Here is a 24,394-nt window from a genome sequence, read left to right as displayed (position 1 = left end):
CCTGCAGCAGAGGCGCCACGCGGTCCCGCTGGCTGTGCCGGGGACACCCGGGACACCACATGTGAGCTAAAAAGCGTGATAAAATATTTAGCCCGCTGCGGCAGCTGGGGTAGCTCTGCTGCCCGAGAGCGCCCGCTTGGCACCTCGCTGCCGGCTGCCCCGGTGCCAGCGCCGGGGACGTGGCAGAGCCGAGCGGGTCCCCCAGCGTCGAGCAAAGCCCTGCCCAGGGACAGGGCCGTGTCCCTGCGACGACGGAGGTGAGGAAAGGTGACTTTTTAAAGGAAAGGGGCCTTGGCGAGAGCTTGGCTGGACAGATGTTAGCAGCCACAGCTTTGTGCCGAGGGAGGTCTTTTTGTTTTGGTTTTTAACATTTGCCATTTTTCTCCGATGCTTTCTTCTGCTCTGACACTTGCTGAGGGTTTTTCTTTCTTTTCTTTCTCTCTCCCTTTCCGCATTTGCTTTTTCATCCCCGGTTCAAACACTTTTTCACCGCGTATTATGCCGAAGTTGAAACCATCTGGTGCTTTGTTTTGTTGCGAGCCCGGCGAGTGCCAGGACCTTTATCCCCCTCACCCTCCTCCTCCTCGCCGTGACAGTGCCAGTGCCTCGCTAATCCAAGCTACAGCCCCGAAAAATCTCCGCCGTCACCCAACAAAGCGACTCGGCGCGTGTTTGCATGCGCGCAGCCGGGTGGGCGATGGGGACACGCTCGGTGTCCCCGCGTCCCCAGCCAGCCCACGGGGACGCGCAAACCCTGGGCTCGGCAATGCCGGGCTGTATCGCCACAGTGCAAATTCCTGACTCATTTTTAGGACCAGCTGTTAGCAAAGGCATCCTGATTTTATTTTTTCCCTCTTTTTCCCCCAGGAGGAAAACATGTTTCCAGGAGCCACGGAGCCCTGCCAGACACAGATCCCGCCAGCCTATTTTTGGAGCCCCCTTCCAGCAAGCAGCTGCATTTGAGGCTGGCATTTGCAGCAAGCGCCTTCCGAACGAGCTCGGTGGAAGGAAACCTCCGCTCGCCCATGCCATCACGTGTGACAAAAAAAAAAATAAGGGGGCATGTGGGAAAATCCGGGATGGCTGGACATGAGCTGCCTCCCACAGCCGGGCCGGACCCAGCGCCACGGCCGAGCTCCGGGGCTGGCATGGAGCCGCCTGGAAAGGGGGTCAGCGGCCACGGGTGCTGCACAGGCGGTGGGCGACCCCTCTGCGAGGCCGTGGGTGCCTGGTCCCTGCCGAAACACCCTCCTGGCACGGCTCTGGCCGCCCGTCACGCTTTCCTTCCCGTTTCCCCTGCACAATGGGGTGCTTTGTTCTGCGGGGGCCGGGAAGCTCCGGCCGCGGCCTGGGGAGCTGGGAGGGAGCCGGGAGCTGCTCCTGCCTTCCGAGGGTCTCCTCCCGCCGCGCCACAGTGGGTGAGGCACCCTTCACCCCCACCTCCCGCCAGGCCAGGGGAAAGCAGGGCCATGAAATAGCAAAATAATTAGCAAAAAAAGCTATGAAACCATCAGAAAAAATAAACAAAGGGAGCATTTAGGAAAAGATGCTGTAGGAAAAATCAGCCGGAAACCTCCCCGTCTCACGGGCGGTGCGGGGAGAAGTTTGGAACGAAATAAGCCCAAACTTTGATTTTTTTTTTTTTGCACAAAACAATGGCGAGCTGTGCTCAGCTGCAGCGGCGTCACGCCTCCGCGGCCGCGGCTCGTTGCTGCCATCGCACGTCCGGGCCCCGCTGTACGCGTCGCAGTTCCGCCACCGCGGCTCGGGCCTGATCCCACACGCCCTTTGGGTCGCAGGAATTTTCCTTCCAGCCCAGGAAACCCTCACGTTTGCTACGTTTGCTGTGCCGGCTCCTTATTGCAAGAAGTACTTGCGTGGCTGCTCCATCCCGGTGCGCACAAGCCAAAGCATCTGCCATAACTCCGTGCCGATCCCCTCTGGCTCTCGCTGCCAAATAAAGCCCCTGTGGGCAGCGCTGCTTGCACCCTGCCCATCCCTCCCGGCGGGTGATTTCTCCCATCATCTTCGTGGCAACGCGCTGCTGTGTGCCCCAGCTGCAGCCCCAGCACCCACTGGGAACGGGGAAAGATTGGGGGGGGTGGAAGGAAAAAGCTTTTGTGTGTAAAACCAGCTGGATCTGCGGGTCGTTCCTGCTGCCCTCCTGCCCCTGTGGCACGGGAAGAGCAGCTCGTGGCTGGCTTGTGCCACCTGACTGCAACATCTGCTGACGGGGAACGCGTACCCACCTGCCCACGGCCCCGGTGGCCCCACTTCGACCGGACCTGTTTGTCTTTGGGTTTGCATTCGGGGCTTGGAGCAGACTGCGGCCACATGAAGCACACACGCAGCGGCACAGAAGCCGAGTCCCCCGCTCAAATACCCGCCACGGGTGCCGGAGGGATGCAGGGCCACGTGCCGAGCTCCTGCCTCATCTCAGCAGCTTGTCCCACTGTCACGTCCCGCCTCGCCTGGCCCTGGAGCTCAGCTAAAACCCCCGGAGCAGCCTGGTGTGCGCTGTGAACTCAGGAAAAACAGCACAGGCCTTGCTTCGGAGGGCGGGTGAAATAAGAGCAGCTTGAAACGGCAGCGTGGGCTGGCGGCTCCTCTGCAGGGCCACCTCATTCTCCCGCGGCGTCTTTAACGAAGCCTCTGGGTCGCAGGCCCCGTTGGCAAGCACGGCGAGGCCGGCGACGGCCCAGCCCTGCGTGCCCGCATCCAGGCAGCGCATCCGCCCGTGCCAGGCGAAGCCTTCGCGGGGAATCCTGGCGAAACGGGGGCATTTCTTTCCCGGTGGGAAGTTTCAGCCTGAAAAGCTGGGGCTGAGCCAGCCTGGCAGGGCCGGGAGGGGAACCCGCAGCCGGTTTGGACCCCAGCCGAAGCCAAGCCTGGCTGAGACACCAGCGTTGGCTTGAAACCTTTTTTTTTTTTAAATTTTGGGTGGTTTTTTTTAAACCTGGAAGCGTTCCCGGCGCTGCTGGCCACGGCAGGGCCGGTTCTGCCGGCCGGGCACCTTGCTGCTGGCCCCGGGGCTCCAAAGGGGCGGGGGTGGGGGGCGTGGCCTGGCGCCTGGGGGCGTGGCCTGCGGGCGGGAGGGCGGCTGTGGGAGGCGGGGCCGTGCCTGGGCGTGGGCGGGCCTTGGGGGCGTGGGGAGGGGCCTGACTGCGCGGGGCGGGGCCTGGCGGCGCGGCGGCGGCGAGGGCAGGGCGGCGGGGCGATGCGGCGGCGCGGCGAGCGGGGCGGTGGCGACGGCGACCGGGATCGGGACCGGGACCGGGACCGGGACCGGGACCGGGACGGGAATGGCGACAGCGGGCGGGCGGAGGGCAGGGCCGGCGCGGCCCGGCCGGAGCGGTGAGTACCCGGCTGCGGTACCGGGCTACCGGGCCGGCGTGGGGGCGCTGCGCTCCCCGGGACCGTGTCCCGGTCCCCGCGGGTGTTTCGCTCCCTGTCCCCTGCTGTGGCCATGCTCTGTTGCCCCGCCGTGTCCCCTGCCGCGTCTCGTGTGACCATGTGCCACCGCTGTGTCCCCTGTGCTGTAGGTCTGTCCCCGTGCTGTGGCCGTGCTTCTGTGTCCCCACGCCGTGGCCTTGTCACCTTGCTGGGGCCGTGACCCCATGTGTGTCCCCCTGGCCGTGGCTGTGCCACCCTGCCACAGCCATGATCCTGGGCTACGGCCGTGTCCCCATGTCCCCCTGCCATGGCTGTGATCCCGTATGGTGGCCATGTCCCATGTCACCCTGCCACGGCCGTGATCCTGTACCGTGGCCATGTCCCTTGTCCCCCTGCCACAGCTGTGATCCCGTACCGTGGCCATGTCCCTTGTCCCCCTGCCACGGCCGTGATCCCGTACGGTGGCCATGTCCCATGTCACCCTGCCACGGCTGTGATCCCGTACCACGGCCATGCCCCCCCCCCCATCATGATGCCGTGCTGTGGCTGTGTCCCCATGTCACTTTGCTGTCCCCCTGACGCCATGCGGTGGCTTGTTGCCGTGCCAGCTGTCAGAGGTGCCCCTTGGTGGGCGCGTCCCCCCACCCGCTCCGGACCCGGTGATTCTCACCTGCAGCAGGTATTGTGCAAGGGCAGGTGTGAGCGCTCGCCCCTTCACTTGCATATTAGGTGTAGACCAAGAGCAGCACCTAATAATTAACCGCAGCGACTGCGAGGGTGCTGCTGGCCCGCTGCTGCCAACGCGCAGTGGGACTGCTCAGACCAACATCTTGGGGCGCGACGGGGGTTCAAGGAGCTCCCCGTGGCTCCAGCACAGCTCACGCCACCCTTGCACCCTCCCAGGAAGGGTGCCTGCGCCACGGGGACCTTGCCACCTTGCCCTGGTACCCCCTTTGCAACCCTTTCTCAGCATCTTGCCACACTCCCCAGGGCAGGCAATGAAATAAATCCCTTTCTGCAGGAACGACGATGACCCTGGGCATGTGCTGGCAGGGAGCGAACTGTGCTTGAATGCCTGTCAGAAACCTTTGCCCTAAATCCCTCAGGGTCCAGACCAGTTTCCCCATCGCCCAGCGCCGCCAGCCCACGAGAGACGTTGATGCCAGGCAATCTGCAGCTCTTGGCATTCCCTTCCCTCTGGGAGGCTGGGGCTGGGGCTGGCTGGCGGCTCGCTGCGGCTGGATGCGTCCCCCAGCCCTTCGGGGCAGGACGGGGGTGGTCGCGCTCCCCACCCTGTGCTGGTGGCACTGCGGGACATCGCCCTGGGGACTGGTTTCTCCTGCAGTGCTGTGGGCTCCCTGCGCCTCTTTCCCGGCTTTCCTCCTTGTCCCTGGACAATTGCAGAGGCTCTTGGTGCCGGGCTTGGGGACACCTCCATGGTCGTGTCTCACCACCCATGACTCGGGGTGTTGCCACAGAGCGTTGGTTGTTCCTTGTTGCCGGTTTGGCTTGCAACTCCCGGCCTTGGTACATGCCCTGCCCTTCCTGCCTGCCGGTGTCCCGTGGGAGGCTGCGGGGGACCGGATCGTGGCCTCTCATGACGCTGTGTCACAGTGGGGCTGCTCCGACACCTCGGCTCCATCCCCGAAAACCAAACACAACCCCGATGTGGAGAACCAGTTCCCAGTCCCAGGGGGACACAAATGGCAGCCTCAGGCCCTTGAGGGGGAAAAGCCGCTGTATCCAACCATCACGACTGGGGTTGGGAAGGGGGACCTGGCTCCGCTGTGCCTCAGAGCTCTCGGGCGGGAGGGGATGTGCTAACAAGGTGCCTTCCTTGCAGGGGCCGGCTGGCCTGGTGTCCCCGGCTGCGCACCCTCCTCCTGGGCCTGCTCCTCATCTACATCTCCGTGCCCTTCCTCATCCGCCTCTTCCCCTTCGGCACGCTCGCCAAATTAGTCTTCCTGAACCTGCGTGAGTGCTCCAGGGCTGTCCCAACCGGGAGAGCCCCCCACCACCCAGGATTTCAGCAGACAGGGGGCTGGGGGGATCCCCAAACTGTGGGAGGGGGCCGCACCCAGCGCCAGGGCGGCACCCGTCCAACCACCCCTTTGCCGTGGGCTGGCAGAGGAGGCATGCAGGGACCTTTCCCGTTGGCACCTCGTGTTTTGCAGGCTGTAATAATGCAGCTGTTCGCTGCCTAAAGTTGCAACACATCTGGGCATGCACAGCGTCGACAGGGCTAGGAATCCGGGTGGGAGGAGGTGGCAGAGGGCTGTGCTCGCCTACCCACTCCCCGAGCCAGCTGTGGCACGGCCCTTGGCCTCCGCGCAAATCATTTCAAAAAAATAACACGTTGCTTTGGAAAATGTGCAAACGCCACTGGGTACGAGGGTTTCTGGGTTGCCCGTCTGACGGCTGCGATTTCTCCATCAGTGCGCTACCCCTTCTTCGTGGACCTTCAGCGGCCGGAGCTGCTGCTGAACAACACCGTCAGCCTCTACCTTGACACCGAGCCGGGCGTCACGGTTGGCATCTGGTGAGCAGGGTGGCCCTGGTGGCCCAGGTGGGCACAGCCGTGTGGCTACGCCAGTGTCCTGGCTAGAGCAGGTGGAGCCCCCCGGGTAACCCCGCTCTGGCCCCCCCAGGCACACGGTGCCGGGCAGCAGAGGGGCCGAGGCGCAGGGCAAGGACCAGCGCTGGTACGAGGAGGCGCTTGCCGATGCTCACCCTGTGATCATCTACCTGCACGGTAACGGGGGGACCAGGTGAGTACCTGTGAGCGGGGCCGGGACCGGGTGCGTGCCTCTCCCAGGGGAGGATGGGTGCGGCGGCCGCTGTCACGCAGCGTCTCTGCGTGGGGTGAGAACTGGCAAACTCAGTGCAGCAGCCAGCCGTGCTGCAGGGCTGGGGTTGCTGCGGCAGTTTCTGATCCTGTGGGTGGAGGAAAATCCCTTTCAGTTAAAGGGAAACGTGAAAACCCATCCACCCCAGAGCATCCAGCTTTCCCCTGCTGGGAAAAGGTCACCCCAGTCTCTCGGCTGAACTGGCACTGGAGGGGAGGGTCCCTCCCCGAGCTCTAACCTCCCTTTCCCCATCAGGGCTGCGAACCACCGCGTCCAGTTCTTGAAGGTAAGTGGTGCCCTGTGGGGGGACTGGGCCCTGCCAGGGCTCACGCGGGCTCCGGGACCCCAGAGGGACCCTGGGCAGAGTGAACCCGGCCATGCTGGGGGGCCCTGGGGTGCATCCCGCCCCCAGGACGTGACACGGTGCCGCTCCTCTGACAGACGATGGGGGCTGCTGACTTCCACATCCTCGCTCTCGACTACAGAGGTAACGTCATCCCCCTGCCTCTCGCTGAGTGACCCCCCCCGGGCCCAGTGTCCCACCCTGGGTCGTGACGCCCAGCCGTGTCCCCCGCAGGCTACGGGGACTCCAGCGGGCACCCCACAGAGAGCGGCTTCACCACGGACGTCCTGGCCCTCTACGACTGGGCCAAAGCACGGAGTGGGAACAGCAGCATCCTTTTCTGGGGACACTCCTTGGGGACGGGGTAGGTGCAGGGCTGGGTGACGGCAGGGGGATGCCCCATGGGTGCTGGCTGATGCAGGAGCCTACAGCCGGTCCCTGGGCCGGGACGCTGCTGCCACACCGGTGCCACCTGGGGATGGACCGAGGGGTTGGAGCAGCTCCTTGGTGGAGGCACCTGCAAAGCAAAACCTCGTGTGCAAGGGGGGAGTCTGAGGGTGCCATGTGTCCCACCGGGGTGTCACGATGGCCCCCCCCCCCCCCCCCCCCTTCTTGCAGGATTGCCACGAACACGGCAAGGAAACTGCAGGAGGAGCGAGGTAAGGGCCAGCGTGGCGGGGTTGGCCCCACACAGTGTCGTCCCCCCTCTGGGGCTCTGCACACCCCAGACAGATTTTGGGGGCTGCAGAGGAGGTGGGGAGCCCTGCTGCTCTCTGCTCGAGCATCAGGCTTGGCCCCCCCGTGGTGGGGACAAGTGGCCGTCCCCATCCTCCTTAGCGGGACGAGGGCATCTTGGCCTCATGGCTCACGGCCCCCGTGCCTGCTCTCGCCCCGCGCTGCCCTCAGGGATCCAGGTTGATGCCATCGTCCTGGAGGCACCCTACACCGACATCCGCGAAGCAGCTATGCACTTCCCCCTCACCAAGGTGAGCCGGGGGCTCTCGCCGCGGGGTCCCCCAGCGGTGGCAGCCCCAGCGGCCCGGGGCTCCCCTCCGGCGGGGGGCTGCAGCAATCAAAGCCAGGACTTAGCATCCCCCCCCAACTCTCTCCCTGACAGCTCTACCACCCCTTCCCGGGTTTCGAGTACCTCATCCTGGACTCGCTGGCCCTGGGCAACATGTTCTTCCGCAACAACGAGAAGTGAGTGCCCGGAGGGATGGGGTGCAGCCGTCCCCGCGGGGCTGGCCGAGGAGGGGCGGGTTGGACATGTCACACCGTGCAATCCCTGCACTCTTATTTGTGTTTGCCCAGCTTACTCATGCTTTCAAAATGGCTTTTTATTTGCATAATTTCAGATATCAATATTACTACTGAGCAAAGTCCACAAGCCAACATCCTTTTTTTGAGCACTACGTGCTCGAGTCCCACCCGTGTTGCAGCACAGACACACTCTGTGATGGCAGGGTCCTTCCCCCTCCGTGTTTGTGGGTGCCTTTGCTAAAAGCCACGTTGTTCACGGATGTTTTTGAAGCCCGAGCACCCTGTGTCAGGGGTTTAAGGTTATTAGGGTGCTTGGTGCTGCTGGGCTGGGGCGAGCAGCGTGGGCATCACCCTGGGGCAGTTCAGCTGCCCTTGGCCACCGATGGGCTGGGATGGCTCTGAGAGGGAGCATCTGGGGGGGGTCAGGGTGGCTGTGGGGGTTTTGGCAGCACCCAGCAAGGCTCCCACGGGGCTGTTGGCTCTGGGGTGACTCCTTCGTGCTGTACTTACTGCCCGCAGCGTGAAAGTGCTGGCCTGCCCCCTCCTTATCCTGAACGCAGAAGATGATGCTATCCTGCCTCCGCAACTGGGCAGCAAGGTGGGGACCACCATCGCCTCCACGGGGGCTTTAATGGGGGTGGGCGCTGGTTTTGGGGGGCTGAAGGGGAGGGAGAGGGGGTGGGAAGGGGTTTGAGGTCCCCGGTGCATGCTGCTAACTGCGCTCCCACCCCACGGCAGCTCTTCGAAACCGCACGCAGCGCCTACAAGGACAAAAGCAAGGTGAAGTTCATTACCTTTCCCAAAAAGCTGGGCCTGGGCCACGACTACATCTCGTTCAACCCGGAGCTGCCCGCCCTGGTGAAGTAAGTGCTGCTCTGCAGAAATAGGGGGGACACAGAATGAGCCTTGGCCTCTTCTTCCACGGGTGCATCCTCCCCTGCTGCAGCCCTGCAGGTGCCCTCCCCTGCTCCTTCCCCTCCCTACGGTGCTTGCTGGCATCAATTTTTGAGCTCCAGTCATTCCTCACTGCCCTGAGCCTGTCCTCGGCCTGGGTGTCACGGGGAGGTGGCCCTGGGGACAGCCCCCAGCTCCTCTTTGCCCTGGGTGCAGAGATGCAGCTTTGCTCTAAGCCCAGCTCAGACCCACATCCAGGGATCAGAAATGAGGATCTGAAGCAGCACAGGGCGGTCAGTGATAGAGTGTACGATTTATTGCGTCTTGTTGCAGAGACTTCTTGAACATGAAGTGATGGCAGCTGCTGCGCGCAGCGACCAGGAGCACTCCCTCAAACCCACACCGGGAACCCCTCGTTGCACTGAACTTACTGCTGTACGTAATAAAAACTACTGAGAAACTTTCTAATTCGCCCACTGCTTCGAGGATGCTGCAGGTTACTCAGGGATGGAGATACTGCTGTGACCTGGGGGCTGCTCCTGGGACAGGACCATGCAAACGGTGGCCAGGAGCATCATCTGGGGCAGTGGTGGGGGTACGTGGGCCTGACCGCAAACACTCCTTAACCCCCCTGGCACCCATGCCTCAGGACTGGCAAGAGCTGCACCCCAAGTCCTGCTTCGGCATCACCTGCCAGGGCTTCGGCAGCTGTGGCCAGCTGTGCTGCCCACCCTGCCCTGCCCTGAGCCCCAGCAGCTCACCTCCTGCACCCTCTTTCTGCATTAGCACTGGTGCAAGTGAGCCCAGTCCCTAATTTTAGGCTTCGGCAAACAGCCCCTCAGGCTCCAATGGCACTTTTAGCACCCATGCAGGCAACAGGGCGACGTGCTTTTGCTTTCCGCACGACACTTACGTTATAAAAATCCCCCCCTTCCCCGTCCGTAGGAAAGCCAGCAGCAGCGACATAGAGACTAGACAGCAGAGACAATTTTACAGCCCGCGCGCTTGCTTCCCCTGGCTCCGGCCGGCGGCAGCTCCGCGCCCCTACGCTGCCGTGCCGTTGGGGGTCTTGTCCTCGACCGCGTCCCGGGGCTCGTTGGGCGGTGGGATCTTCAGGTCGGAGGGCTCCACATGCCAGATGTCCCGGGCATACTCCTTGATGGTGCGGTCGCTGGAGAACTTGCCGGCTGCCGCGATGTTCTTGATGACCATCTTGGTCCATGCCTTGGAGTTCTGCAAGGAGAGTGGTGGGACAGTGGGGACGGAGGCTTGCGCCCACGGGTGCCACGTTGGCCCCGAGACTGGCTTTCAACCAGGGACACCCCGCAGCAGCCCAGCCAGGAGCCTTCTCGCCAGGAACCCATCTACGTGCACAGCCCCACCAGACCCCTTCTCCAGGATGGGACGTTGGGCCACCATCACAGCCGTCCCACCTCGCCCCCGGGCTGGAACTCACCAGGTACAGCTCGCTGACCTTCTCTTGGCATTTAACATAAGCCTCGTAGTCTGCAAAAACTTTAAACCTACAGCAGCGAAGAAAGGGGAAGTCAGCGATGGCAGAAACGCACAGGTAGGAGCGTGGCGGTGGCCGGCGGCTGTAGCGCACGTGGCTCGGGCTGCCAGATCTGGGGTTTCCTCAAACATGAACACTTCAGACGAATTTGGCCTCCCCAAGCCCTGTTTGTACAGAGCCCTGCAAGCCCACGGGCGCTGCGGCGCAGGCTGGACGGGTGGCCTGGGAGGGGACACCCTGCGTCAGCTCACCGGGATGACATTTCCCCGGTACAAATGCCCCCAGCCCTTGGCTGCTTGGTGCTCTGTCCGGGAAAGCCCATGAGACACCTAAAAGCATCTATCATCCGGCAAGGGCTGTGCACCCAAATGCGTCTTGGCCTTACCGTACCCCAGGCTTTAATGCAGCAAGCGTGACGTGCTGCACGTGGAGAGCTGTTTGTACCCACAGAGCATCACTTGCTCGCCCACGTGCACAACATCAGGGCCAGAAAATGGGACCTTATCAGCCAGAGGGTGGATGGTTGGTGCAGGGGGCTGCTCTGCATGGGCACTAGGAGTGTGGTGGAGAAACCCAACCCAGGGGATGGATGGCATCTCAGGCCTCACCGGTCATGGTGGAAGAGCATGTTGACCACGTCTTTGAAGAGGTCGGGCTCCTCTGGGGAGAAGAAGCCACTCTTAATCTGGTCAATGGCTTGCTTCAACTCGGGGAGCCGGTTGTAGTACTTCTGGGCATTGTACCTGGCGGGGAAGGGTTGATATGAGATGGTGCTGCTCCGGCTGCCTGTGGTGGCACCCCTGTGGCGTCCCCAGCCCTCACCCTTCCCTGTCCAGCTCCGTGACGTCCTCCACCCTCATGCCGAAGATGAACAGGTTTTCCTCTCCAGCCTCCTCGGCCATTTCCACGTTGGCTCCATCCATGGTGCCGATGGTCAGAGCTCCGTTCAGCATGAACTTCATGTTCCCCGTACCCGACGCCTCGGTGCCCGCCGTGGAAATCTGCTCCGACAGGTCGGTAGCGGGGATCACTGCCAACAAAACACATGGAGACAAGGGGCTCCTGGTGACCAGCTTTGGGTTTGTATCGTGCTGAAGGACGTTAGATTTGCTGCCTCACAGTGATGGAGCCATGGGCTGGTGGATGGCCGCAGGGCGGACATCCCCTCCCCACAGCGTGCCCCACGTCAGCTACCTTTCTCTGCCAGCGAGACCCTGTAGTTCTCCAGGAAGATGACCTTCAGCTTGCTCCCCACAACGGGGTCGTTGTTCACCACCTGAGCCACGGCGTTAATGAGCTTGATGATCATTTTAGCCATGTGATATCCTGGGGCAGCCTAGGAGAAAAGGCACGGGTGAGCCTGGAGGGCTGGTGCCAGGGGCCGGCGAGGAGCACCCAGCTCCCACGTGCCCAGGGAAGCACCCGCTCAGCCCTGCTCCCATCCCTCATCCAACTCGTGTCTTGTGCCACCAAGTTTTTGGGGGCTTGCAAGACCATAGGCAGCAGAACCTTGCTTGAGTTGAAGCCAACAAGTGCTGCCTCGAGGCTTCCAGAGGACTTCGGGGACACAACCCCATGAGAACATCTGCACCCAGATCCCCTAGGGCATCTTCAAGGACTTCCTCCAAAATGCCTAAAACTCCTGACCCAGCTTACCTTGCCCCCGATGATCACTGTCCTCGGCACAAACAGCTTCGCAGGATCCCTCCTGATGCCTGGAGAAGACAGCAGCATGGTGTCACCCTCTGCTTTAGCTGCAGTCCTGGGGGACAGGGATGCTCGTGCCCCCCCAGGGCAGCCTATCCCCTCAGGGCACGCGGTGGCTTACGGTTGTACATGGTGATGATGTGCAGGCAGTTCATCAGCTGCCGCTTGTACTCGTGGATCCTCTTCACGTGCACGTCGAACATGGAGGACGGGTTGATCTTCACTTTGTACTCCTTCTCCAGGTACAGTGCGAACTTCACCTTGTTCTCCTGGCAGAGGGCAGGGAGCACGTCAGCCCCCAGCCGGTGCTCCCCCGGCCTGCGTCCCCCCGGCCCGCACCCCTCACCTGCTTCACTTTGGCCACCTCCCGGATGAAGAGGTCGTCATCCACAAACTCGTGCAGCTTCATCAGCTGGCTCAGGTCCCGCACGTAGTCCTCCCCTATTTTCTGCAACGGGAGCAGAGGAACTCGCTGACCACAGGATGGGGGCGGCCACCTTCATCGGGCACGCTGCTCCCGCCTGGCAAAGCCAGCAGCGCTTGGGAAGCAGGAGCAGGGGACTCGAGCGAGATGCAAGCAGAGCTTGACCATTCAAAAGATATAAATGGCTGAGGTTGGAGCGGTGTCCCCAGGGGCAGTGTCCCTGGGGTCAAGTTTTGGGGACCGGCGCGCTCCCCTGGCGCCGTTACCTCTGCAATGAGCTCCGCCAGCCCCGGGTTGCAGAGCAGGAGCCAGCGCCGTGGCGTGATGCCGTTGGTCTTGTTCTGAAACTTCTCCGGCTCCAGCGCTGCAAAGTCCTGGAAGCTGCGAGGATGAGGAGGGGACAGCTTCAGGCTCGCCCACCACCCACCGCCACCATTTCTACGCCGAGGGTGATCCACCACCGCCTCCCTCCCCGCGCTTACACTTGCGTCTTGACTATTTCGGAGTGGATCTTCGCCACGCCGTTGACAGCGTGGGAGCCGACGATGCAGAGATGGGCCATGTTGATCCTCTTGATGCCTCCCTCCTCTATCAGGGACATCCTCCGCAGCCGGTCCACATCGTTAGGGAAGAGGGAGGCGATGTGCTGCCGGTGGAGGCCGGAGAGGTGGTGAGCGGTGCCAGTGTTTAAGGATGTCCCACCCGATGGCTCCCGAGGAAGGGCCCACAGCAACGTCTCCAACGCATTTGACACCAGCCGGAGCGGGGGCTTTTACTCCAGGGTGACGGTGCAAACCCCCTCCGAAGGGCGCCCTTCCCCAGCACGGATGTCTCTGGACAGAAGGACCCCCCAAGTCCTCATGGAGAGGGGCTTCTGGGCACGTGCTGGGCCAGCAGGGCTGCTTCAGCAAGAGCCTCGTGCTGCCAGCCCAGGAGGCCAAACCACCACCTTCTTTGTACCCCCAGCCTCATCCTTCTTCAGGATGAATTTAGTATTTAGGGAGCAAAGAAATGCCAGCAGGTAAGTCCCTGGAGCAATGGGTGAAGTCTTTAAAATAGCCACTAACTGCGGGATGGCAACAGACTGGTGGGGAGGGCCTTCCTATACACCAGCCCCCCAAAACAGCAGCCAGAACCACCCGGCCACACACCCACCACCATCGGTTTGTGCATCCCCCCAGTCCCAACAGGACATCCCCGTCCCGCTCTCTGGAGAGGGCTCCTGCGCCGTCCCAAGGCACTTACATCCAGGTGCCTCTGGTTGATCTCGTAGATGATCTGCAGGTGTCTGGGGAGCAGCTTCTCCACCAGGTCCACCGGCCAGCGCTCCAGGGCTTCGGGGAGCACCGTGTGGTTGGTGTAGGCGAAGGTCCGCTTGGTGATGTCCCAGGCCTGCCGGGAGGAGAGCCGGCACTGAGCGGCGAGGGTGGAGGCAGCTCTGGGCGGGTGCCAGCACCCACGCACGGTCCTCCCACGGTGGCCAGCAGCACGGCCAAGCTGGATCCTCCAACTCCATATGGGTTAAACCCAAACTGACTGCCCCACATCACTCCCCAGGCCACCAGCAGCTACAAAACCGGTTCCCCAGCTCCTCCGCCGCGGGTGGGCGGGAGGCTGGGTGCAACCAGAGGGAACCCAAGGGCCAGGTCGGGTCTCCCCACCTTGTTCCATGGCAGCTTCTCGATGTCCACGAAAATCCTCATCAGCTCAGGGATGGCCATGGCGGGGTGTGTGTCGTTCAGCTGGATGGCGACCTGCGGGGAGAGCAGGGGTGGTGCACGGGGACATGCGGGGGACACGTGGGCAGCCCACTGCCCAAGTCAGCTGGGCGTAGGCACCCATGGAGGGTCCACAAAACCTCTCCAGCCCTGGGTGTGCATCTGGGAGGCGTCAAAATGAGCTCTAAGGCACAAGGCAGAGCAGCCCTGGCTCGTACCTGGTCGGGGAAGGAATCAAACACGGTTCGGACACTGTCCGTGCTCCCAAATTTGGATGCTTTGAAGCGGCGTATGATGTCCTGCAGGGTGGCAGCCACGACGAAGTACTCCTGCTTCAGCCGCAGCTCCTTCCCCTCGAAGAACTGTGAGCAGAGGAGCGGGGTGCTGCAGGATTGCACCGCATTGCCCAGGCACGCCTGCGCTGGAGGAGCTGCGCCTTCCTGGGGCTCCCCGCCACACAGGGACCCACGCCGGCACACATCCACCGCACGGCCCGGCGCGAGCCCCCAGTGCTTCCCCCAGCACCGGTGCTGGCAGCACCTCTAACCCCAACATCTTCTCGCTTTCCAGATTTCAGCACCGGGGTTTGAGATGTGCTGGTACAAACAGAGTTTAATCCTCCCCGAGCATCGTCGAAACCTGTTCTCCCTGGTTTGAAAATTTCGGCCGCAAGGAAAGGTACCGGGGCAATGGGAAGGGAAGCCACAGGGGCTGTAACACCTAGGAGCTATTTCTAAGACAAGAATTAAAACCACCGTTCACACAGCACAAAACATCAACTAGCTGGTCTGCAAGAGAGGATCTGCAGGAGGCAGTCTCACCACCGCAGCTGTGGTGCTCCCAGTTCTCCTCGCCAGCTGGGAGGGCTGGGGTAGGATTATACAGGAAAAAAACCCCATCAGGGCCTGCCCAAAACAGGCTGCAGAGCAAGGAGAGCCGCTCTTCGCCTTCTTCCCCTGCTTTGCAGCTCGTTTTGTGCCCGGGGAAGGGCTGTACGTCCCACCGCGCCTCCGTGCCAGCCAGCGTGCAGCACGGCAAGAACACCCGCAGCAAGATGCAAAGGCATCGGGATGCAAAGGGCAATTTGAAGCATAATCTCTGGTCCTGGGCTGCAAGGGACAGGCAGGAAAATGCCAGCAGTGTTCATCAGTTTGCCCTCATGTTATATTTTGAGACTCGAGGAACATTTCTGCAGCAGGACGTGCTCATTCCCACTCCCTCCCCTTTCCCGCCCTGAGCACAGATTTGCCTGGGAAAGGACTCGAGTCTGCTGCAGCCCCGGGCAGCGCTGGCAAGAGCAGCAATCCCCATCCAAGCACTGCAGGCGGCTTGAAACACAACTAAAACATCTCTGCGATGTCCCGGCGAGAGGGGCTGCTCCGCAATCTTTAGCCATCCCTAGAACAGGGACACCCCTCCATCCCCACTTACATTGTCGTTGGGGTAGAGGACGCGGGATATGTTCTCTGCCAGGTTTCTGTCCAGCACGGCCTGGATGTAGTCTCCGACATTGACTGGAGAGGAGCAAAGGGATAAGGTGGGTGCGGGACCCTCCCGGCGCCCCGTCCCGCTCAGCACCCCGCCAGCACCCACTTACAGTCCCGCAGGTTGAAGTCGTTGGGTGCCCGAGCTGACCACAGGCGCATGGTGTTGACGGTGTTGTTCATGTACCCGGGCACGGGGGTATCGTAGGGCAGCGCCAGCACCACCTAGGACATGGGCAGGGCAGCCGGAGCCGGGCTGCACCCCTGGCTGGTGTCCCCCCACGTCCCCCCGGCCCCACCGGAGCCCCCCCTCCCACAGACCCTTCCGCAGGAGTCAGCTCAGGGTTGCACCCACCTTCACGGGGTTGCATGCATGGGGATGTGCTTGGTACCCCCAGCCCCTGCCCCGGGGACACCTCGGCTCCCCCAGGCCTGCCTGGCCGCAGGTGTTTGCCAGAAGCACTCAGGAGATGGAGCGAGGCTTGCGAGGGTCAGGAGAAGCTCAATTTAAGCCGTTGTGCTGGGCTGCGCATTGCACACAGACCTGCTGGAGGTGCTTTTGGGTGTTTCAGGGGTTGGCTGCAGATGTGGAGCAGCAAAGCCTGTCCCCATCCCTGCATCCATCCCCACCCCAGTTTGCTCCTCCCCAGCAGGGATGCGGGCAGGACCCGTGCCCGGGGTGCAGCCGGCCCGTCAGAGCCCCCCAGGCGACCGGACAAGCCACACAAGGAGGGTTCCCCGCATGCCGGCCCCACGAAGCTGCGTCCCAGCCCGTACCTGCGTGTCGACCCACTTGGTGCCGGTGGCGGCGTGCTCCACCCGGCCGTAGAAGTGCACAGGCAGCATGTACTCGGGACGGGCTTTCTCCCAGGGATTGCCGTGCCGGAGCCAGTCATCGGCTTCTTCCACCTGCCAGAGGGAGCGAGAGCGGTGACGGGGCCGCCCAGCCCCGGGGACCTCCCCGGATTGTGCCACGTGCAGGATGGTTGGGAAAGGCTCCGGCTGCTCATGGCAAAGGGGATGATGCTCCAGAGTTCACCCACCCTAAACCCGAATTCCAGCACCGCAGGGTGAGCCCGGAGGCAGGGCTGTACCCTGACCACCCTAAACCCTGGGGTCTCCCTGCCGGAGGGGTGATGGATGGGGATGAGGAGGTGGGGAGGAAAGCAACATTTCTCTTCGTGCACCACTAACACTGCCATGCTACGACCGAGACGCCATTAGCCCTCTTAATTGGAGTTTTGAGAGGTTGGCTAACGAATCGGGCTCATTCCCTAGCCTGGCAGCGCTGTTACAGGGGAGAGCCTGGGTTGGCATCGCCTTTGTCACGGCTGGGGCAGAGCTCTGGGCAGCAGGGACGATGCGTGAAGGTCAGAGGAGATAAGCCCCGTTAGGACGCACAGCACCGAGGAGGAAAGGCCTCCACTTGCCGGCTGTAGATACAGCTTTTTGGAGATGCTCACAGGGTCCCTCCGGGTATTCGGGGCTGTCTCCCACCAGGGGTTTTGCAGATACACACCACATTTTCCACTGCATTTCCAAAACAGCCTCTTCCACCCTCGGGTGTTTTGACCCAGGCGTCGAGCAGCATGGCCAGGCTGCGGGGCTGGATCCGGCCTCCCCCTGGGCTTCTTCACACCATCCCTGTACCACCCCAGTGAAACCATCCCCACCCCGCCAGGAGCAGGGACACGATTTCTCCATCCTCGCCTGCTCCACGCGGCCATGGAGCTGGGCCACGGGCCCTGCTCCCGGCAGAGATACGGCTCACGTCCCCGCTACATGGGCAGGCGTCCGCGCAAACCCAGCTCAGGAGGAAAGGATGTCACGCTGACTCGCAGCTTTCTGCTAATTAGCGGGGTGTGCTGCGAGGAGGATCCGCTCCCCTCCGTGTCACTGCACCGAGCCACTAATGGGCTCAATGGGGAACCGAGACACCAGGCTGATCCCCAGCCCCATGCGCCGGAGCCAGCCGGGATGGAGGGTGAGCTTCCCTGCTGCGGGGAGGGATGCTATGTGCCTGCACCGGTTTAAGAAGTTAAACTCGTTCGAGAAAACATCTGCCAAGTTTTAAATATCACAGCACCAACTCAGGCTCCAGCAGTCTCCAAGCTAAGGGAGAGTGTCTGTACACCCTGATCTTGGCCTGATTTAAGGGGGAGGCCGGACTCGGGGCTCCTGCCGGGGGGCTGTGCGCCTCTGTCTGTACCTGCCACCCATCCCGGATCTTCTGGTTGAAGATGCCGTACTCGTAGCGGATGCCGTAGCCGTAGGCTGCCAGCCCCAGCGTTGCCATCGAGTCGAGGAAGCAGGCTGCCGGGGCAGAGGAGAGCAGTGAGCGGCACCTCCCCGGGGAGCCCCGGCAGGCAGCGGGTCCTTCTCCCCGTGGAGAGCCGATGGCCGCAAGCAGCCGCCCCGCAGAGACACGAGCCAGGGCCAGCAGCCACCGCTCGCTCCCTGGCCACCCCGCGCCTCTCGCCCTGTGCACGGAAAGGCTGGAGCCGTAACCCCCCCCAGGTTTAGGTACCCCCCCCCCAGGGGATGCAAAGGCTCCAGGGCTGTGCCCCACCACCCAGGCAACGAGACCATTTTGGGGGGCTCACTCACCAGCCAACCTGCCGAGACCGCCGTTGCCAAGACCGGCATCCTCCTCGATTTCCTCCAGCTCTTCCATGTCCAGCCCGAGCTGCAGATGAGGAGAGGTGACGGGCTGGAGGCTCTCAGGGTGCCCAGCCCCGCGGAGGGGAGGCACTGCTGGCACGCACCCGCGGGTGCTGTCTGGCGCCCACCGCTGCCGTCCCCGCTTGCAGGTGGGCTCCAGGAGGGGTGGAAAGGCACCCAAGCCTGCCAGACCCATCCCTGCAGCTGGGGATTTGCATCCAAAGCGGTCCCTCCTCTCCATGGCCACTCCATGGTGTGGCAGGGACCAGCTCGGGTATTTAAGTCACTCCACCAGCCTTTACAAGGGACACACAAGTCCCTGACCTCGCCGTGGATGAGATCCTGGTGGCGGTGGGCACCCAGCCGTAACGAGGGTGCTGCTCTCGTGGTCCCAGCCATTTCAGGCAGGTCTCCCAGGGCTCATTCCCGGGCCCGTTCCCCCTCTCCATGCCCCAGCCCGATGGCTGCAGCCCCACGGGGGCAGGCACCAGGCCCCTGCTCCCCCAGCACCCCGTCTCCCCGGGGCAGGCACCCAGGTGCCCGTCCCCCCGGCTCCAGGCATCGCCCTTCAACAGAGACGCCCAGAGAAGCGGCTACGCCACTTTTACAAGGAAATGTAAAGCTTCCAGCCCGAGATGCTGTGGGAGGAAGAGGTTTTGCCTATGCAAAGCTCCTCGGGCAGCTCAGCGGGAAATAAGACGGTGCCTTGCCAGGGATGAGCCCCCTTTTCCCACAGAAACCTCTTGGTCTGACGTCCCCGCGATGTCCCATGGTCACAGTAAGCAGGGACAACCCTGGTCCCATGGCCAAACCAGCCGGTCACAGACAGGTCCTGGAGCACCAGCACTGGCCGCAGCCTCGCCGGTGTTTCACGGCACTAGGCTGCACAGCTCTGAATTTCACCGGCAGCCCTGAACACCTACCAAAATACCTTAAGGGATTCATATTATGCCAAACCTTTTATTTTAGAGATGTTTGGCGTTTGTGTCCGGGGGCTCAGTGTACGCAGTAAGGAGGATTTCCCTCAGAGCTTTACCTGCCATCGCTGCAAAGAGGATCATTTCCAAATAACCTCGCACCTTCTGCTTCCCCAGGCCACCAGAACGTGGCATCCCGGGCTCTTCCCCTCCACCCTCCCCCCCGCCGAGCTCCCATCCTCACTGCAAGGTCAACAGATAAAAAAAACCTAAAAATAAGTTCCTCTCCTTTGAACGCGTTTGCACGAAAGCTGCTCCTGCTGTTGTGCAACCGCCCCGGCCGCGTACGCCGGCGTTGGTCGCAAGGGGTGCAAGCACAGCATGGGGGGAAAGGAGCCACCCAAAAACCTCCGACAGCCCGAGTGCCTCGTGGTGCCGGCGCCAGGCTGGGGCTGGGTTTGGCCAACCTTTTATTCTCCTCTGCCATTGATTACAGCTATTAATGGCCTCATGCATGGAACCATGAGTTTCCTTGCAGTGTAGGAGCTCGAGCCTCCGTCCTGCCGGCACTCAGCAGCGCCGTGCCGCATCCCTCAGCACGCAGCCGCCAGGCTGGACAGCCCCGATCAGGCTCTAAGCACTGGCTGTGGCCCCAGGCCTTTCGAGAGCCAGTCCCGGAGCAGTGTTTATCCACCACAGCATCGCCTGCGGCTCAGGGAGCAGTTTGCAGCCAGCGCGGTAAAACACGAACATCCCCAGGAGGCGGAGGGTGCGGAGCCCTCCCGGTCTGGCTCCCCACCGACCCCCTGAGGTGCTCACCTGGTAGATGGCTTCATCGCAGGCATTCTGCAGCCCCAGGTTAATCATGGTGTTCTGCAGCGTCCGCCCCATGTAAAACTCCAGGGAGAGGTAGTAAATCCTCTGAAAGAGAAAACCACCCCCTGGTCACCTTCCCTGGGGCCAGAGGAGGCTCCCCTGGATCCCAGAAGCTGCTATCGGGCGTTATCTCGCAGCAAGAGGAAAAACCCTGACTCTCAACAGAGCAGGGTGGTTTGCACCGGGAATTTGAGGGCCGGAGCTGCTCGGAGGCGGCCGAGCCCTGCAGCCCCAGCCCTGCTCTCCCACCGCTGCTGCTTCCCAAGCCGGGAAGCGGGAAGCGCCGAGGCAGTTTTGTTTGGACAAGCCCCGGCGCCCTGTCCGAGAGCAGGGACAGCTCCAGGATGGTCACCCCGAGCACGCCAGCGGCCGCGGCGGCACAAAGTTAAACTTTAAAGAGGAGACGTTTCCTAATGTCACCCCGAGCTGCAAAGCAACCGGAAAACCAAGCAAGCCGCCGGGGCCCGGGGCGCACGGCAGCCGCGGGGACGCGGCCTTCCTCTGCCGGCCCCAGGGGGATCGGTCTCCGGAGCACTGCACATGCTGACACGAGGGGTGCAGGATGCGGCCGGTAACGCGGAGGCTTGTGTAAGCCGTCCCCCGGCGTCAGCCCCCGCAGGTTTTAAGGAAGGATTTAGGCTGGAGGAAGTTGCTGACTTGACAGGTTTCCCCAGGACCCGTGCGGGGTCGGCGGGGGGATGCGCTGGGCAGGATCGGTTGGGCTCAGTGGTTTGGTGCCAGCAGAGCCAGAGGCGGCCACGCCGGGCAGACGGCATGCAGCACGGCTCAGCTACACAGGAGGGTCCCCAGACTCGAGCCCTGGAAGAGGCTCATCTTCTTTTCTCAACATGGGGCAGGGGTTGAGCTATCAGGGGCTGGCACGGTCCCAGGGAGGTGTTTGCAGGGCCACCCTTGCAGGGAGAAAATTAGAGCCGACAGGGCCGTCCAGGTGGCAGGGGGGGATTACTGCCTAATCCCCCAGCAGCCGGAGCCCCGCGCTCGGCGCAAGCTGGCACAGACGGGCAGCAGCACAGAAACTCCTGCACGAACCGGATCTTCCGCGCTCAGGATCACCGCGGCGCAGATTAAGCTCGCACCTCTTTTAAACCAGGCCTGCTTGTGGCTGGCTGCGGGATCATTTAAACCCTTTAAGGAATTCACCCTAGAAGGCTTTGCAGCTGGTTTTGGTAGACCGCACCCACGCCAGCGCTGCAGGACAACAAACGCTGTTCCCATGCCCTGCGCCCAGCTGCCGGCCAAGCTGCGCTCTGTTTGTTTTGCAAAGCAAAGGCCAGTGGCCTCGCTTGTTAAAGTCCAGTCCCTGCGCTGGGCTAAGCCGGGGGAATATCCCTAAAGCCAAGAAAAACCAAGCCCCCCCGTTCTCTATGTTCTTCCAGCGTGTTCGCAGAGGGAGGGTTTGCACCCACGGGGTTGCGACGGCCGGACAAATTCCCCTTCTCCCACCCCGGCCGTAACGCAGGACCCACTTTGGGAAAGCCGGGGGGTTCCCACCGCCCTCCGCCCTGGGATGAGGGTCCCCCCCAAGCATCCCCTCGCTCCCACCTTGGGGTCCTTCTCGTAGTAGTACTGCTGGGTGCGGATCCAGCGCCCCACCAGGTGGTCCCGCACGGTGTGGGCCAGGGCGAAGTAGTAGTCCCGGGGGGTGGCCACATTGCGGTCCTTGACCAGGGTGAAGTGGAGGTGCCGGTTGAAGCCCCGCTTCAGCTCGGCCACGCTCTCGGCTCCCACGATGCCGCGGATGCTGATCTGCTTTCGCCGTTCTTGGTCCGACAGCGGTCGCGACATGCCGGCGGGGCTGCGGGGAGACGGGGGACGCTGTCACGGAGGGGCTGGGCACCGCGACCGGGTTCCGCCTCCGCCCCCGGGGGCTGAGCTCGCCGGCGGGGCCGGGCTACCGGTGCCCCGGGGAGGGGCCGGGGCCGGGCCGCCTCCACGGGCCGCCCACTCGTGGGGCGGGAGCGGAACGGGGCTGCGCGACGAGGAGGGGGCACGGAGCCGGGGGGCGAGGAGGGGTCCCCGTGTCCGCCCGTCCGTCCGTCCGTCCCCCCGCCACCTGCAGCGGGCGGCCCCGGGGGCGGCGGGGGGCACCTGCAGCGGGCGGCACCCCCCCGCACCCCTTCCCCTGCACCCCCTCCCCTGCACCCCTTCCTCTGCACCCCCTCTTCTGCACCTCCCTGCACGCCTTCCCTTGCACCCCCTCTTCTGCACCCCCTCCCTTGCACCCCCTCCCCTACACCCCCTCCCTGCACCGCCTTCCCCTGCACCCCTTCCCCTGCACCCCCTTCCCCTGCACCCCCTCCCTTGCACCCCCTCCCTGCACCCCCTTCCCCTTCACCCCTTCCCCTGCACCCCCTCCCCTGCACCCCCTCCCTTGCACCCCCTCCCTGCACCCCCTTCCCCTGCACCCCCTTCCCCTGCACCCCCTCCCCTGCACCCCCTCCCTTGCACCCCCTCCCTGCACCCCCTTCCCCTGCACCCCTTCCCCTGCACCCCCTCCCCTGCACCCCCTCCTTGCAGCCATCTCTTGCAACCCCTTCTCCCCTCACCTCCTCACTTTTCCCTGCCCGCTCCGCAATCCCTTTGGAAATGGCGTAGGATCTCTTCTGCTCAGCTCCGGGCTCTTCACAGCCGCCTCCCCGGGCAGGGCTGGGTGCCTGCCCGCCCTGCCTGCCCTGCCTGCCCTGCCTGCCCGCGGAGCCCTGCCCTGCCTCCTGCCTCCGGTTCCTCCCGAGGGCAAGAATAGCTGATCAGAGCCGACAACGCAACACCTCTTCCTCTTCCTCCCGCCATGCCCGCGCAGCCTTTCCAGCCTCGCGCCTCTTCCCTGCCCGGTTCTGCAAAGCTAAACCACCGGCAGCCGAAGAGCGAGGCACCCCAACCGCCGCCCTGCGGGCTGGCCGCGCCACCCGTGCTCCTGGGGCCACCCCGATCGCCACCCCAGCTGGCACCCAGCAGCACGAGGCTCCACGCCGAGCCGGGTCCCGGCAACGGGCTGCAGCGGCTCACCGAAGCCTTGGGAGAAGGGGCTGGTTCCTGCACCAGCCATGGGCAATGTGGGAAAGAAGGAATGTCACCCATCTGCCTGATTTTTCACGGGGCAAATTGAAGGATTAGTGTCTGGAGGAAGCTTGGGCACGGTTTCCTTGTCAGCAAATAAATGCCAGGCGCCGAGCAGGCAGGGGCTCGGTGCCGAGAGCAGGTATTTCACGCCCAGGCCCTGCCCTCCGACACAGGTGGAAATTGCAGCCGTGCAAACGGTGCCGTTGCAAAGCGCCCCGAGAGCTGCCGAGCGTTGGGCAGAGACCCCCGGTGGCGGGTGTCCTCCGGCCCCGGGTTGTTCCCTCTCCCCGTGCATGACTTATTTACGGGCTGGGTTTTATGTGCTGCAGGGAGGATGCAATTTCCCGTAGCGCAGCGTCCTGGGCACGTTCCTCGTCTGGAAGGGACGAGCATCGTTCTGAGACATAAAGGCACTTCACGCAATGCATTAGCGGTTTTTCTTTAGCCCTGGACTTGAGCCCATGATGAGCTCAGAGGCCTCACGTTGAAAACTTCTCTCAAAGTGCTCTGAGAAACCGTAGAGCAGGCGCTGATATCCCAACAGCGAGCCCTTCTCGGGCCGCTGGGAGAAGCCTTTCCTTCGGAAATGGCCTCCACACCACTCATCCCTTCGCGTTCGCCCCTATTTCTGGAAGAAAGACCCGCCCTGAGGGATTTTAATGTTTTCAGCACTGCATCACAACGCTGCTGGGCTCTTTCACTTCTTGCCATCTCGTGATTTCTAGCGGTTTCTCTCTCTTCCCTGCCTGGTCCGTGCCTGGACGGGTTTCCAGGCTGGTGGTGGGGTGGCTGCGCTGGGCTGGACGCAGTGGCTTGGCCCCCCGGGGAGATGCTGCTCTGTATCCAGCCTTGGTAATTCCTCCCTTCCACCAAATGCCATCCCTTCTTCCTTACATCCCGGCTCCTCGGCACCCAGGACCATCCCTTGGCACCCCCAAACTCCTCTGCTTGAGGCTGCAGGCGGAGCGGGGAGCCCCGGGAGGGCCCCGTGGGGCGGCGGGGCTGGGAGCTGCCCCCCTCCCCTCTCCCGCTGTCCCAGCTCAGCACCCACGTCGGGAATGGGGAATCAGCACCGCTCCTCCTGCACACTAAGAAGGGAGGCGGGAGCGTGCTGGGGACGGGAAAGGGTTGGGAAAAGGCTGGGCGGGATGCGAGGCTGCTGGATTTGGGGTTCATGGCCGTGCCCAGGTTTGCTCCCCAAGAGCACCGCAGGTGTAACACGGGGTTTGCAATGACCCGTCTCCCTCCTGGGGTGTCTCCAGGCCACGGGGTGGAAA

General features: G+C 63.1%; 2 protein-coding genes across 3 annotated transcripts; one reads left to right on the top strand and one right to left on the bottom strand.

Annotated features, from left to right (window-relative positions):
* The first annotated feature begins 3,192 nt into the window (after positions 1-3,192).
* ABHD12B (abhydrolase domain containing 12B) lies at positions 3,193-9,199 on the top strand. The gene is made up of 13 exons (XM_087746882.1): positions 3,193-3,354; positions 5,237-5,367; positions 5,830-5,932; positions 6,042-6,161; positions 6,495-6,525; positions 6,681-6,726; positions 6,817-6,946; positions 7,201-7,241; positions 7,489-7,568; positions 7,700-7,782; positions 8,362-8,440; positions 8,581-8,705; positions 9,070-9,199. The coding sequence occupies exons 1-13, from the start codon at positions 3,218-3,220 to the stop codon at positions 9,089-9,091; spliced, it is 1,128 nt and encodes a 375-aa protein (XP_087603008.1). The 5' UTR covers positions 3,193-3,217; the 3' UTR covers positions 9,092-9,199.
* On the bottom strand, positions 9,030-22,757 carry PYGL (glycogen phosphorylase L). 2 transcript variants are annotated; one of them, XM_087746881.1, is made up of 21 exons: positions 22,604-22,757; positions 21,600-21,852; positions 19,980-20,081; positions 18,190-18,268; positions 17,792-17,895; positions 16,360-16,491; positions 15,696-15,807; positions 15,530-15,612; positions 14,317-14,460; positions 14,042-14,134; positions 13,626-13,772; positions 12,863-13,026; positions 12,647-12,761; positions 12,303-12,404; positions 12,078-12,225; positions 11,906-11,964; positions 11,444-11,585; positions 11,072-11,279; positions 10,858-10,992; positions 10,193-10,259; positions 9,030-9,969 (listed from the first exon to the last, which is right to left on the bottom strand). In XM_087746881.1, the coding sequence occupies exons 2-21, from the start codon at positions 21,840-21,842 to the stop codon at positions 9,781-9,783; spliced, it is 2,568 nt and encodes an 855-aa protein (XP_087603007.1). In that variant the 5' UTR covers positions 21,843-21,852; positions 22,604-22,757; the 3' UTR covers positions 9,030-9,780. The 2 variants fall into 2 exon arrangements, with proteins under 2 accessions (XP_087603007.1, XP_087603006.1); XM_087746880.1 differs by lacking the exon at positions 22,604-22,757 and having other exon boundaries at positions 21,600-21,931.
* Positions 22,758-24,394: the final 1,637 nt, after the last annotated feature.

Source organism: Nipponia nippon, unplaced genomic scaffold (assembly GCF_047370975.1).
Source record: "Nipponia nippon isolate SJK-2023a ecotype South Korea unplaced genomic scaffold, ASM4737097v1 scaffold_11, whole genome shotgun sequence".
Classification (NCBI taxonomy): domain Eukaryota; kingdom Metazoa; phylum Chordata; class Aves; order Pelecaniformes; family Threskiornithidae; genus Nipponia; species Nipponia nippon.
This window is presented reverse-complemented; position numbering and strand designations above follow the sequence as displayed.